The 15,707-nt window shown below is 38.6% G+C and overlaps 1 protein-coding gene across 2 annotated transcripts in view; it reads right to left on the bottom strand.

Annotated features, from left to right (window-relative positions):
• The window catches only part of LOC102218027 (vigilin-like), a 33,394-nt gene extending 18,589 nt beyond the window's left edge, over nt 1–14,805 (bottom strand). For both annotated transcript variants that reach the window (XM_023346613.1, XM_014470894.2), the window contains exons 1-11: nt 14,699–14,805; nt 11,564–11,643; nt 10,464–10,565; nt 9,362–9,513; nt 9,072–9,287; nt 6,566–6,772; nt 4,372–4,587; nt 3,286–3,492; nt 2,152–2,259; nt 1,189–1,293; nt 672–750 (exon numbers count right to left, since the gene is read on the bottom strand). In XM_023346613.1, the coding sequence (XP_023202381.1) occupies nt 672–750; nt 1,189–1,293; nt 2,152–2,259; nt 3,286–3,492; nt 4,372–4,587; nt 6,566–6,772; nt 9,072–9,287; nt 9,362–9,513; nt 10,464–10,539 (1,366 nt within the window). In that variant the 5' untranslated portion in view covers nt 10,540–10,565; nt 11,564–11,643; nt 14,699–14,805. The remainder of the gene's footprint in view (nt 1–671; nt 751–1,188; nt 1,294–2,151; nt 2,260–3,285; nt 3,493–4,371; nt 4,588–6,565; nt 6,773–9,071; nt 9,288–9,361; nt 9,514–10,463; nt 10,566–11,563; nt 11,644–14,698) is intronic.
• Between the last annotated feature and the right edge of the window lie 902 nt (nt 14,806–15,707).

Raw genomic sequence — 15,707 nt, 5'->3', positions numbered from 1 at the left:
TAAATATATATTTTAATAAAAAGCAATAATTTGATTGACCATAAGTCACAACCAAGTCTCCATCGTCTGTCTTCCTGGTTTTCTAACCACATAGTCAGGCAGAGTTTTAAAGAGGAGCAGCAAAAGTAAATGGGGTGGATTAGCAGTGCTTTCCATCAACCTGATAAGTGTCGTATGGTGTGGAATATCATCTCTGCAGCCCAGATATTTAACTGTTAGCATGTAATCATAGTCAGAAAACTGTCATAGAGCAACAGTCTTCAGTCAGAGGTATGTTCATGTTTGCTGACTGCTACTGGGGACTCTTCCTGTCCACAGTATCATCATCCACAATGACTCTATGCTTGATATGGGTAATTCAAGCAAAAGGAGCCCCAACACAGGATAGAGTGCATGTACTGTACAGTAAGGAGAGCAGGTCAACATTTCTGTATCAAAAATTTTTTTTTATTAATCTTATGTATGTTTCATTACTTGTAAGCTAATGCTTGAAATACATCACTCTGTATGTAACAAATCTACAATGACTTTTCCTTTTGAACTTCTCTTACTGTATTAATCATATTTTAATTTATTGAGATGCTCCTGTAGATTTCCTCTGTAATTCAAAGACGTTTGACAACAGCTTCAACGTCAGCTTTTGACAAATTTCAGGAAAACAAACAACTCACTGTTGGCTCCGTTCTTCCCAATGAGGTGTCTGTGGAAACGCTGATCGATGTTGACTTCAGTGTAGTCCATCCTCACCAGCTGCAGAGAACATGGACAGGAAGACTAAATATCTACTACTCTTTCTGAGTAATAGAAAAAGGAAAGTATTCACCTTTTCTAAAACATGTCCTTTTTTTCTAATTCCTAATAAACGTCCTAAATATGGAATAAAATATGATTATATAATCAGAAATGTATTTTAAATTACACTTGAATAAATGCAGATTTTGCTATTGCAACTTCAAGATTAATAAATTTAAAAAGTGCTATATGGTTCCCAGAGGGTTAGACATCTCATGCCAACTTTATAAAATTAAACAACAAGCTTTACTACAAATTATACACAAAAATACATTGTTATATATTATAATGTGCTGTAAAAAACTCATGGTCTGAATTGTGTGCGTGCATGTGGGGGCGGGTGTGTGTGTGTGTGTGTGTGTGTGCGTGTGTGTGTGTGTGTGTGTGTAAACTCACCAGGTCCTTGATGATCTCCTGTATCTGGGTCTGAGCTAGCTCCACCTCCTCCGTCGGACCCTCCAGACTAATTCGCTCCTCACCGTCTGTGAACTCGATGTGAACCTGCACATGAAAACAAACAACCTAGAGCCTGACGATATGGCTAACAAATAAAATCGGATTTTTTTCTATCCAAGATTCCGATTTCAATCAATTTTTTTAATTATTATGTTTTATTGCTTTCTTTTCTGAAAAAGCGAAATTACAATATCTTCAAAAAATGAGTTTGATTTTAATTGTCCCTTCTGTGAGTTGTACGACGGAGAATTAGGACAATGCTAAGAAAATATTTGTTTAATTATGAGCAGAATAAAGAAGCAATTTTATCAAAACATTTGAAAATTACGAGAAACAAAAAATTTTGATAAGAAAATAACTATCATGAGCCAACATGTTCAGCTCAGTCCGTGTGGTTCTGTCTTCAAAATACAGGCATTTGTTTGCATCATCGTTTCAAAATCCTGCTACTGATAATTTGATGTCGATGCGTTAAAAGATTTAGTTCTCATAAAATTGCTTCTTCATGCTCCTAATATTATGACTTTTTCTTTTATTCTGGTATTATTGTAACTTTATCCTCGGAATTAAAAAAAAATTCAGCCAAGCCCTAACACTTCATCGTAGACCTGAATTCAAAGCTCGACTACATAGAGGCTGTAAACAAGATGGAGGGCCGACATCACTATGAACTATGGGAACCCAAGGAACGATTTAGTGAGGAAAAAAAATCCTGATTTTCCAAAAAATTCAATCCTCAAAAACCCAAAATTATCACCAAGCCTTAAACAACCTGATTAAAGACCCCTGCTCTACAGCGCCACCTGTGTCACACAATCCATTCAGTCAATAATAAATAGTTTCTGTGTCCTCTTTGCTCATTGTTCGTCTCTGATCAGAGACGCCTGAACGTCGCCTCCTTACCCGCGGCAGCTGCTGCGTGATCCGCCCGATGTTCTGTCCTTTCTTGCCGATGATGAAGCGATGGAGCCAAGCCGGAGCGCTGACCTCCACCACCATCACGCTCTTCGCCTGCAAACAGATAAAACACAGCTCCAACACCAAACACAACCTGCTTCACACACTGGCCAGTGGCAGCATGTAACAGCAGATTAAGTTTATAAAGGAAGGATATCTGCAAGAATCTACACCTTTCATGGTTTGACAGCCAGTGCTGGAAGAATAAATGTATCCAAGTATGCAAAGGTGTCGGAAAATGTTTACTGTGCTCATTTTTTTTAAAAGTTAGATGTTGTTTCCAAAAAGGCACCGAGATAAAGATGGTTGATTCTTTTTAATTCAGAGCCAGTTCAAGATTTTATTGAATCCTGTGCAGAAAGTAATTTCCAGATGAGCCTTTAAGAATCCACAGCAACATTTTATTGTGAATTTGGACATTTAAGGGTCCAAGTTTCATGGTTTACTTGTAAACCAACAATTATTTTGAGGTTGTTTCTCACCAAATGTTGTGTGGTCCTCACTAGTAATGACTTCTCAATGACTTCACATTGTTTGTTTCTAATAGACTCACACAGAAAAGAAAGTTTGCAGCAACCAAACATTAGAGATTCTCTTTTGCAGATCTCTACTTTTTGTAAAGCTTTGCTGATATCAGCCAAGTTAATTTTCTGTTTACAAAGTATAATATAAAAACATTTACAAAACTTTCTATTATTTCCTTAATACCGTCGTTGGTCATTTATTACTCATGTTAGGCCCAGTGGCGGCTTGTGAAACACTGTTTTAATCATTTAAAATGAAGACAAATAAATCTTTAGCACCTTATAAACTTGATTATCACCATTAGCATGGCTAGCATTATCAAAACAATGTGATTCTAATGTGGACTCTACGTAAAAACCTTTTTAAAGGGATTTTAAAAATCCCCAGTGTGACGTCGCCTCTGATTTTAATATAAACAATTAATTATCGCCTATGGTAGAAAGGCTACAGAAACAAATCTTGAATGCTTTTTGATATGTCGTATATTATAGTTCAACAAGAAAAATTATGCCTGGTTATAATTGGTGTTGGAAATTGGTCCAGAAAGATTCTGACCTTGGCGTAGACCTGTGTGAGAGCTGGTCCCAGTTTGTCCGGCTCCCCTCTGAGGATGATGGTCTCTGAGGCGGAGTCCAGCGGAGGCATCTCCACCGACACCCCGGTGGCCTCCAGGATCTCCTGCAGAGTGTTGCCCTTTGGGCCGATGATGTATTTGTGCTGGGACTTCTTCACCTCCACCGAGATCGTCGTGGTCTTCCTCTTCTGCGGGTCGGAAAACGACAAGATTAGAACCGACGAGCTGAATGGAAAGGAATAGGGTTTCAACTGAGGATTATATTAGTAATCGATTATTCTGTCAATTATTCTGCCAATTAACCATTTTTAAAAATTGGCAAATTCTGAATTTTTTTTTTATCTAAGCCCTTATACATTAAAAGATACAAATAAGCGAATAATCCTTTTTAAAAAATAAGGAAATAAGCATTTTATTGCCTAAAATGCAATAACAAAGGATTTGCTTGGAGATTTGTTGTACAGAATTTGAGCCGGCTGCCACTTGAGGATTTCTGGGTAAAACCTGTCTAGAGACAAATGTTCTTTTAATCTTAAATGATAAATGTATTTATTTTTTGTAAAGTTTTGGTTTAATATCTGGTCTAACTGTGTTGTTCTTTCTGCAAATGGTCTTTTTTTGAGTCTGCATACTCCATTTAGCAATTAATAGATTACTAAATTAGTTGATGATTATTTCAAAAATTGATTCATCTCGATTAATCGTTTCAGCCTTAGAAAGGAATGAGGAATAGAAGCGGCGGAGAACAGGAGCTGAAAGACTTCAACGTTTGTTTTCACCTCTCATATTTGTCCCCTAAATGGTTTCAGCATTCTCATCCTCTTGTTCTGCGCTGGGATAAAATTTTCTTTCTACATCGGCTCCGTCCCACTTATCAAAAGGACTCATCTACAGCACATGTACAAACCATTCCTCTCCATGTTGGACCGCTCATCTAACGCACTTCTTCTAATCTAGCCACTTCTCCATCGCGGAGGTGTGGCAAAACCAGCATAGAAAATGAGTAACATGTTTATCACAGGAGGACGAAGGGCTGTAAAACAGACGGCTTGTAGTTTCTCCATCACCTTGTCTTCGTAGATGGCTCGGATGCGATTGACGGCCAGAGCGACCGCCTCCTTCTCGCCGGTGATGACGATCTCGTCCTTCGGCAGGCTCGGCGGCGGGATGCTGATGCGGGCGCCGGTCTCCTGGCTCAGTTCCTGTACCAGCCTGTTGTGGGCGCCGGCGATGAAGGGGTGGAAGGCTTTCTCCAGGGAAAGGCGCTCCACCGCACGCTTATCCTGCAGAGCAGGGGAGAACAAAGACAACACGGAAAAAGAAATTATGTATACTGAAACACAAGACGGGACCAAGAGTCAAGCATTTTCTCACCAAATCATGGCTGAATTAAAATACTAACCCGTAGTATTTTATAAACCTTAATAATAATAATCACAGCTGCAAATGCACAAATTTCAGCTTTCCAGGTCAGTTCTGGTTTCAAATTAACAGCAAGCAATTATTTGTCTATCCTTTATATTTCTTTATATTTCTACCAATTTTCTAATGCCTACAGTAAAGTAAAACTCACAGAGCTTTCTGTTTCTTTGTCAGTCACTCTAAAAATAGATGCAAACCATCTATTTATAGTTGCATTTGACTTTTTAACAAATCAAAGCAAAAAAGAACATTTTCCTCAACTTGAAATAAATGATTTAATCAAGTTTTATGAAATAAATGTAACTACTTTTATATTTTATGCTTTAGTTTTTAGTTGCTGAGAGTGTCTGGGGACTTCTATCTACTAATCCATGACTTCCTGTTTCCTGGCATGTAAATATGTGTAAAATAGGAAAGACAAGAGAACATGGCCTGAAGAAAGGCATGAAATGGCAACAAGAAAACTACTATCCATCTACTCCTGCCTGTATTTACAGTCAGAGCTATTATAAAAAAATTAAAAGCTTTAAAACAGCAGAAATGTGACAAACATGACTGGACCAGGATTCAAGTCTGCATTTTCACAATGTAGTGAGGAAAATGGTAGGGGAAGTAAAAGAAAAACAAAACACAAAAAAATCCCTCCTGCCCTAAAAGATTAATTATTCTTTTTAAAAAAAAGGTTTTATTGGCTCTAGTGGCCCTTATTTGATAGTTAATTGACAGGAAAGTGGGTAATGAAAGAAGGGGGAAGACATGCGGCAAAGGTTGCCAAGGCGGGAATCGAATCTGCAACAGCCACGTCGAGGACTAAAGCCTCCTCATGTGGGTTGTGCTTAACCCCTGCGCCACCACAGCACACCCAGATTAATTTTTCTTAAAACCTATTATACGACTTCAAAAGGGGGGACTATAAATGCGATGATGTAATATTTGGAGGATAAAACTGAAAAAATAATTCGGATCTACTACCAGATTACTTAGATCTGTAAATCATTCACTTCTTTTATTGTGAATATCTACAAAAAATCAAGCTTGGTCATTAATTTAAGAAAGTAAAAACTAAATTAAGATTCTGTTAGTCTCTCAGCTGCATGCTACACATTAACTCACATTTTTTTACTCAAAAATATTGTTGCTATAGCAACAGCTTGTATTTCTCTAAGCTGCGGAGCAATCAAGGATTGGGAAAGTAGTGATTTGTGCTTAGCTATGATTTATTTTATAGACATAAAAGAAACTGAAAATAGTTTTCAGGATCTGGCTGAACCTGAAATTCAATTCAATTCAAGTTTGTTTCATCAAGAACAGCAAAGTAAACACTGTTACATGGTAAAAACAAAGTAACCATTGTTTTGTACAAAGGTTTTCTAGCCACAGGCTAATTTGCAAACTCAGTCCTTGGTTGGACCTTTTAGAAACATAGCAAAATTAGAATTAAAAGATCAAAAGATTCCTGTCACGCCAAACACAAAGAAATATTAGGTAGTTGTGATCTTGGTGGATGAGTTCCTAGAGATGGACGGTATTTTACAGAAACTTTAAGCTTTTCTGAGTGAAGCTTCTTGGATTTAATTTTTATGAAATTATTTTAAAAATCAAATTTCAAGAATCCTCGCAGAGTTGACTGAAGTTTTTATTCACATCTTTAGATTATTCATTATGTTTATTCATATTTTTCCAGACCTAGATGCAGAATGCAGCTGCAGAAATTGCTTATCTTCATTTTACCAACACATCGGTGCAAAAAGAAGCTGGTTTGCATTGAAAACTTTAACGGTTGCCAGTCAAACATAACCCAGAACTGGTTTTATGAATCCAACCATCCCTCTGCCTGACCTGCTCTGCTGAGATCAGGAGGATCTCGTGGCGAGCCTTCTCGATGCCCTCCTTGGTGCCGGTGATGCGGATGTTGGCGCTGGGGTCGTCGGGTCGTGGAATAGCGATCTTGGTGGCGGTCTTCAGCTCCAGCTCCTGCAGCTTCTCACCGTTCTTACCGATGACAAAGCGGTGATGCTCCTTGGGAATGGCGACCGTAGCCGACGCCTGCAGCAGCAGCAACAGCAGGAGAAGGGAGATACATTAGCAGGGTCGAAAAAACAGCAGGTAACCAGGTAGGAGGAAAATGTTATACTTGACAATGAGTCAGAGTTTGGATATAATTTAAAATAAAGATCAGTGAACATGTGAGAAAACAAGTGTGCGAAGAGGACAAAATGTTTCCTTTCCTTGTTGTCTCAATAATCACAGCTCAGCTAAAAAGATTAACTTCAATGCAGCAGCTGAAGTGGAAATCAGCATGTTTGCTGCTGAAGCCTTGAAACAGCCGCCTGGGAGCTGACGGTCAATTTTCAACTCCACTTTTTGTCCTTAGACGACCTGCAGAGACAGGAATTTTGGTTCTTCCCATCTCTGTTTAAACTCATCTTACTAACTCTGAGCATTGCAAGACTGAGTTCCTGTCAAGGCTTAAGTTCTGTGAAATTCATCAGTAGTATCTGAAATCTTGTTTTTGCATCACTGTGGCTGGATTGCCATGACAAGAGTTCAAGGAAATCTGAGTTTAAATGTTTAAATCGCATCAGAAGGTATCATATCGATGGAACGGTAAAGACTGCATCACAAGAGCAGAAAGTAGACATGGCTGAAGACATCTAACACTAAATATTCAAATGTTAATTTGTTTTAAATAAGTACCAGACAAAATATTACTAAAGACAACAAATACAAAAGAAATCTACCTCCTTTGACATTTATAGAGGTATTCCACTTTGCTTATATTCCCCCTTTGTTTCTCTACTTTTGCTGCGTTCAGGACATTTAAAAGCTGAAAAACTCCAATCTGAAGATGTTTAAACCAAAACAAAAAAACTTAAAAAAAAGTTTTTTGTGTTCAAATAAAGGTGTAAACAGGTGTCACGTCTATCTGTTGTGTTTCGCCTTACACTGTTAAATTAATCATTTACAGTCTGGTGAACACCAGGGACATGCTGAGACCTTTAAAGGTGCAGCTGCTCATAGTGTCAAAAGGGACCGTTTAGAAAAAATGTTAAAGGCAGTCGACTGATTTGATGTGGGAGAATAAAGCGGCGCATGATGAAACAGAACGCAAACATTTGTTGCCTCGTCTTCTAATGTCTTCCTTCTCTTCTCAACCCACAGCTCAACTACAATATCAACTTCAACAAAACAACAAATAATGGAACTGAGAGAATAAACAATGTGATAGAAGCTGTTTTTAGCAATAGTTGTGACTTACACCTTGCAAAACACTGTTTTTAAAATCTTACTAGCACTTGCAGTCCTCTTTTTCATCCAGCAGACAAAGTTTTGTCACCATCTGAAGCCATATTGAAAGAAGACCTCAGTTTTTCCTCACACCTCCTACTACAAATGTACTGATCCGATCTAAGGTAACAGTTTAGGAATCAACTCCCAGTACCTGTTGTTAGTTTTACCTCTGATTTAGTCAGATGCACCCCTGGCAAACAGTCCCCACACGCTTTGTGAATTTTCTAAAAGAAATTAATGCTCATTTTAATGTGCACGGCTTACAAAGCTGTGTCTAACATCCTCTTAATGATTCAGGGTTTTATACCTTTTGTGTTAGGTTGATGGTAAACAACAGCATGTGACCTGCTCTGTCCGCTGTGCAGAGCATGAGGTCCACAGAGAGCAGCTGAAACACTCGTTGTTATTTTGTATGACGTTCAAAGCTCTAATGTCCATGAAGCAGGAGACCATCTTTTTCTGTCGGCTTTCTCTTCATGTAATAAATAAATTTATCTGCAGCCAAGTTTCTAACAAGCTGAATTATGTCACGGTCAGAAATATCTTTAGAAAATGAGTTTTAGAAAAGCTATTAGCATGTTTTCTCACCAAGTTACCCCATGTTAGAGCAGCGTTGAGCATCGTACAGGTTGGCAACAGAACTGAGACAGAAGCAAACTGGAGATTATTTACACTCACCGATGACAGACTTAAAAAAGCTAGCTGGCTAGCTAGCAAGACTTCTCTAGCAGCTAGTTAGTGGCAGCTTCAACCGCCTTGAGTCACAGAGCGTGATGAAAGTGTTTGCATGTGATAAACTTTTGCCTGACTACGTAGATTATACAAGATTAAATAGTTCTACCAGGATAACATTTAAGACTTGTAGGCCAACTTAGATTTTTGTAAATTTAAGACGTTTTAAGGCTTTTTAAGGATGTGTGGACATCCTGTTTATTACACAGATACTTAAGAGGAGCCCCAACACACAGTAACTTAGAACACCTAAAAGGATTTAGCTTTTATTTTGCTTCTACACAGTTAAAGTCATGAAGAAAACCAACACTGATGCGTTTACCTGCGTCTGCAGGCGGGCTACGATTTCCTTGCGAGCCTTCATAACCGAATCCAGTTTGCCAGTAACCATGATGGACAGGCCCTGGTCCTTAGCCAGGGAAAGCTCAATGTGTGCTCCAGTCCGCTGCATGATGTCCAGGCACACCTTGGCCTCCTCTCCTTCCCCAAACTGGCTGTTGTCCTTGTAGCGCCGCTCCTCCAGGGGGACATGAAACACCTGAACACAAGCAGGTTTCATTACAGCAGTGATTCATCTGAATATGTATGTGTGTACCTCAGTGATATCCTCACCTGGGTGATAACTGAGGCCTTGATAGGGCGGATCTTGCTCCCCCATGGCAAAGGCGGCTCCCCCGTCTTTTCCCCCGGAGCGCCTTTCTCCGGCAGCGGAGGGAAGGCCTCCAGATAGGTGGGAATGTAGGCCTCATCCTCCGGGACGCAACCTGGCTCGGTGAGGCCAACATGAAAACATTCAGCAAAGAGACACAAAGGGGGAAAAAAAGTACAATATAAAACACTAAGCAGGAGATTAGAGGAGAAATCTCCACTAGAAGATACTAAGAGTTTGTACACTTTTCCCACAGTAAAATTCAAGCACTTTCAATGTAATTTTATATATTTTTATATATTTTTGTAATTTTAAATAAAACAAAACAAACTGTCTTTTAGTTAACTACTAAATGGTATAAATTATGATTGTTATTACTATTTTTTGTGATAGTATTCTACATTCTACAGAAGGGACAAGTTAACTAAAATATAACAAAACTTTATGTTTCGAAATGTCTGTCACACACTCACTCCAAACATCTGATTGATCTGAGAACAAAACACTAATTTAACAAGTAAATCTAGGAATTTAAATAACTTCAACATATGTTAACACAATATAAGACTACTTTTATTTCAATTACACACAACAATAAGGTTTTGACTCATTAGGAATAATATATAGTCACTGCAAATCCCAAAAAATCATCTTAAAGTAAATACCACAAAAATCTGTAAAAAAAATGTTTTTTCTATGTTTTCCGGCATTTAGCAGCTATAAATGATTTTGTTAATTTTAACTGACCTAAAGCAAGAAAAGTTTATTTTAACTTCAGACAACAAGAAAAAAAGGCCTTTCTTTTTATTACATGTATGAAAATAGTAAATGAAGTTTTTCAAATTTAGGTTGTTAATCAAACATTAGATTGCACTTAATTACAAAACTGTGCAGTTTGAATATCAAGCGCTTTCAAGGACTTTATACAGAAATCAAGCTCTTTGCATGCTTGAAAGTGTTTGATCCCAGCAAACGCTTTGAATTTCAACATCCAATTGAAATTCAAGCATTTTCAAGGATTTCAAGCACCGTAACAAACCCTGAGTCAAAATTAGCAGAGGCTACCTGTAATCTCCTGATCTTTGAGACCGCTGCGATGCTCGGCGAAGCTCTCCGGGGTCAACACAGCCACTGAGCTCATGGTCCAAGACTTATTCCACTTTTCCACTAAAACAAACACAAAGCACCGCCCAATGGGTATGAATGAAAAACTCACACCAATCGGCAAAAAAAAAAGAAAAAAGATGAAATTCGAAGAATTGTCTCTTAACTCATTCTGTCCTCGCTCTACCCAAACCTCAGAAGAGCCCCCTCCTCGCCACCCCGCCCCACTACTGCCCCTGTGGCTGCATCTCCACCTGAGATTCTCCAATTAGCACTTCTTCAAGCCTCCGACAAACACACTCCCCTGCTGCCTCGGGGACCGGGTTATCACGAGTCAAAAGAGTGCATCAGTGGCTAAAAACAAGCGCTGCTGACATTCTTGTGATGCATGATCACTACCTGCGCTCATGTTTTCCTGAAGGAGTTTAGATCTGCAGATCTTTGGAGGGTTGGACCGGCTGCATGTGACAGACCGGTGTGTGTGCGTGCGTGGGGGTGCGTGTGTGTGTGTGTGTGTGTGCATGCTTAGAGTCTAGTGATCTAGCGATAGCAATGCATATTTATTGGTTGTCCAGCCAAGACAACCAAATGCATTGAAAAATATTAGTGGGTATCACCAGGATACTGTTTATTTTTAAATGGGTAGTCCAAATTAAGAAGAAATCCCTTCTAAGAACCATTTAAATCTGCAAAGTCAAAGTAAACATTTAATACAGCTTTTCTGTTCTCTAAATTAAAAAAAAGCTGACACTAAAGTTTTTACCATACACTACAAGATGTGTCCTTATAATGAAAAAACATGTAAATATTTCACTATGTCACTGAAGAGAAGCCCAAAAGTGGCTCTGCATTACTCCAAAAACATTGGATAAATGTTCCAGCTGAACACATTCCTCTGAAATATTATTATTTTCTGGAAAAAAATACAACCTGGAATGTTTACATTGCTATAGGGAAACACATAGCCTAACGTAAAAGATGCATTTTAAGAAATGTGCATGCAAAGCTGCTGTTGTGTCAGTACTACTGTAGTTGAAATGGCCAAGCTAACACGGGCTTACCTGCAAAAGGTCAATTGCCAGAGAGTCCGTCCAGTTAGCGGCTACCGAAGGCGCTTCAGTGTGAGTGTGTGTTTCAGCTCCTGGGCGAACGGGGAGGAAAACAAAGAGGCTGAAAGTGAACACCGTATATCAGATGGAGCTTCACCATGAATGCCGGGCTGCTGTTGTAAACAGCCACACTGCACTGCACCTTACAATGCCTGGATATGATTCACTCTCCTCCTTCCTGCATTGCTTGCTTCAGAACCACTCTGACACTCCCCCTTCCTCTTTTTCTTCCTCCTCCTCCCTGCGTGATTTAAACTAACACAAGCCTAGAAAATTTCAGGGGAGGGAGATGCTGCAAAATACTGCACTGCAACTATAGGTTTTTCTGCATGACCCTCCAGACCTCTACATATGCAGAACCTTGCGTTTCACTTTTCCACTTTTGTTCACACTGCAACCACAAATCTGTGTGTGTTTTATTGGGATTGTATGTGATAAATCAACATGACATAAGCCATGATTGTGATGAGGAAGAGAAACTGATTAACAAATAACTTAGATACTTCTTATTTACTGTCAATCAATGTGCCATGACACAAGTATGTTTGCTGTAAAAAAAAAAGAACCTTAGCAATTATTTAAAAACACACACTTTTTACACCAAGAATGGACAATATTTTAGATAATTTATCCAAGTTTATTGCAAAAGACCAAACATATTTATCCTCCATTCTTGTCTGCTCAACTACTATTACACATTATTTTTTTGAATGTAATGTTATTTTATCAGATTGCTTCAAAAATTAAAATAATTCAAGTTCCCTCATTATTGATGCATATCCCCTTAAATACCACACTGATCATTATCTTTGCAAGCAGAGCATTAATCAGAGAAGCAGCCAAGAGGCCCATGGTGACTCTGGAGGAGCTGCAGAGATCCACAGCTCAGGTATGAGAATCTGTTGACACACTGAATATCAGTTCACAAATCAGAGGCTGTCAAAGGAAAGCCATAAGAAGTAGTTTAATGTTGGACTGAAGTCATGCAGGAGAAACAGCAAACATGGACGAAGATGCTCTGATCTTACTAGTTAAAAACTAAATGTGAGTAGGAAAACACACCAATTCCTCTATGAAACATGGCGGTGGAAGCATCTTGCTGAAGATGCTTTTTTGAGCAGAAACTTGCTGGTAAATGCAAAAGAGAACTGATAGAAATTTCAGCCTCTGGACGGTGGAAAAGTTTAATGATTACTTTTAATAATTACTTCTGCAAGGCATTGAAAATCTCCAGCTTTTCCAGTGCAGCTGTATCTCGGCTAGTTGCATGAACAGACAGTTAATATGCAGCTTATAAAAGAAACAATAAATAGACCAAAAAAGTATAAAATATGTGGCTGCCCAAAGTTTTAAATATAGATTTGTGTTTTAAACTGAGACAGTAATGTTGAAAAGTTTCAGAACTGGCACAAACAAAACCTGCTGCAAAGGCTGACTCTGAAAAGTAGTCAGGAATCAATAAAATATTGACTTTTATGTCTATTTTTTTTTTAAAGCATGAAGCATTAAGGCTAATCCCACAGAGGGATGCAAACAAACAAGGCACTGACTCTGCTTCACTCTGACCCAACCAGCAGGCCTGGGTAACTTCCTCTGCAGAGATAAAGTTTCTCCATGCGTCTACGCTGCATGATAGATGCTGAACTGTGTCTCATCTGACAGGCCGACTAAATGAGACCCATCTGACTGGCAGCAAACAGCACCAGGAAGGAGCTTCAGGACAGAAAGTCCATCCCAAAACCAAATTAATTTGATCAGCGCAGTCTAAGTAGGATTAATGAAGGCAGCAGAAAATACTGTCAGGAAGATGATAAAACACAATAATTCAAGTATTCAAACTGATTTTAAAGCAACATGAATATGACTATCTTTTCATATTTTGCTGTACCTGCAGTGTTTTACATGAACTCTGAGATGCAGCTGGATGAAACCCTTTAGACTAGTGCAGTAGTACCCAGAAAGAACCCATGCATGCACAGGGAGAACACGCAGAATTCATGCAGAAAGACCCCGGCGGGGATCTGAACTCAAAACCTTCATGCTGCAATGTAACACTACCGACGGTGTGAGATTATGCACCTGTAATTAAAGGTTATTTATGTTATAGATTTTTAACTTTTACCTGAGGAGCCAACATATGCATGTGGTCATTTAAAATAATCGTCGTGAGTTTACCATCAACTTTATCTTTTCTTTAGAAAATTATAGTTTCAAGAAGAAAATAAGGATACCTTTATGGTTGGAAATGTATTTATTACTTGTCTTTGATAATCTACAGCACAAGCATGAGGGATTATAGTACCAAATTGCTAAAAACAAATAGATTACTATATTTTAAAACGCTATTACATTGTAATGTGTGTTTCTATTAGCCTGTAATGCACGTGGGTGAAAGACAAAAAAATGATCAAGCTTTATAAATCGACCCTCGGCTGTAGATTTCTATAGATCGGTACTGGGCATTAAAAATAACCCGATTGCTCGACCTCTACTAGTGTCTGTGCCGAACATTACGAAGAACCTCATTGGATGTGGTTAATGACTTGCTGGGGGTATAAAGACCGAAAAACAAAGCAAAGGGACAAACATAGCCCAGCTATCATTAGCTCGGCAGTGACAGTCAGTGGCAGCGTGCTATCAGTTTCCTCCAGATGAATAAGAACCATTAATCCTGACTGAGCAGCGAGACGAACCTCGACGCTGCATCTGCATGTTGGTCCTTGTTAGCCACTCGGCTAAGACAACCTTTGCTAACACGGGAAACCCCAGACAGAGGATTTATACTATCAAACCGATCGGTCCGCTATGCTAACACGCACCACACTGAGCCGGCCTCGGCGAGAGATTATTAGGTACAAGGGCTTTCCGATAATCGGCTAAAAAAACCAAGCCTCGCGCGGAGAGATAACCAGCTCCAGCTAGCTAGCTCTGGGGGCGCAACCTCACTGTCCCCACATCCTTCTCCTGAACAAACGGGCCGGTTTATTAGTCACGTAAAGCTACACTGAGACCTTATTTATATCGCTTACAGTTTAGTTGTTGTTTTTTTATTTAATGTGGCTAAAAAAATAAGCAGGGAAATCCTACCTTTCAGAGAGAAATGTAGCAGAGGTGTTTGACAGGTGACGGTGTAAACACAGATGTGATTGGTCTACGAGCACTTCCTCTCCTTGCGGAGCGATACGAGCGGGCACTGCGGTCGATAAGTAGAAAGCCAATGCCGCAGTATCTATGCGCATCAAGTGCAGCCAAGTTACATAGATTGGGCATTTCTTTACATCGACAAAGGACATAAATATGAATTATTGATCTAATGTCCATATTTAAAACAACGCGATGGAGCCGTAAGGCGTTGTAGAATTTCACGTCTACCAAACTTACCGGGTCTACTTCTCATTCATGACTGCCTCTTTATTTGATGCACTCCTCATTCAACGTACGGTGCAAGGGAGGGCTACAACAGCGAGCATTCAGGAGGAACATGAGAAAAAACAGAAGAAAATAATAATAAGAAGAACTATAATAATTAATAATAATACCATCAGTACTGAGGGTGCTTTAATATTATATATATATATAATAAATATTATAAATAAATAATATTATGAGCATTATATTATTATTAGAATCACATTATTATAACTGCCTCCATTATTAATTTTTGTGTGCCTACTCTCAATAATAGTGTATGCAAAACAAATAACATACATAGCTTGGTAAAATACTTAATTTGGAGAAGATGTTTAATCCCCATTTAATAAAAGCCTTTAAGATTTTTGATATATCAAATATAATTACATTGATTTTTTTATTTTTTTTAAAGGATTTAGGTGTAAACTTGTGCCTTTGAAGTCAAAGTTATTTATGAATTTTGGGTCAAAGTAAAGAAATATGTTTTTGTGATTACCTTATTTTAACATGTTAGAAAGACTTCATGCTGAAACCAACATTTCCAATCCAGTCATTTACAAAATTATAACAGTGGAGGTTTTTATTACTTCCAAAAGCTATTTTGATTAAATGTCTTAGGACAATATTAGAAACGGAAGACATTTATCCCTGGTGAGTTTGCTGGATAAAGATAAATATCACTAAA

The sequence above is a fragment of the Xiphophorus maculatus genome, chromosome 14 (assembly GCF_002775205.1).
Source record: "Xiphophorus maculatus strain JP 163 A chromosome 14, X_maculatus-5.0-male, whole genome shotgun sequence".
Taxonomy (NCBI): Eukaryota; Metazoa; Chordata; class Actinopteri; order Cyprinodontiformes; family Poeciliidae; genus Xiphophorus; species Xiphophorus maculatus.
The sequence above is the reverse complement of the archived record's forward strand: the minus strand, read 5'-3'. Positions and strand labels throughout refer to the sequence as shown.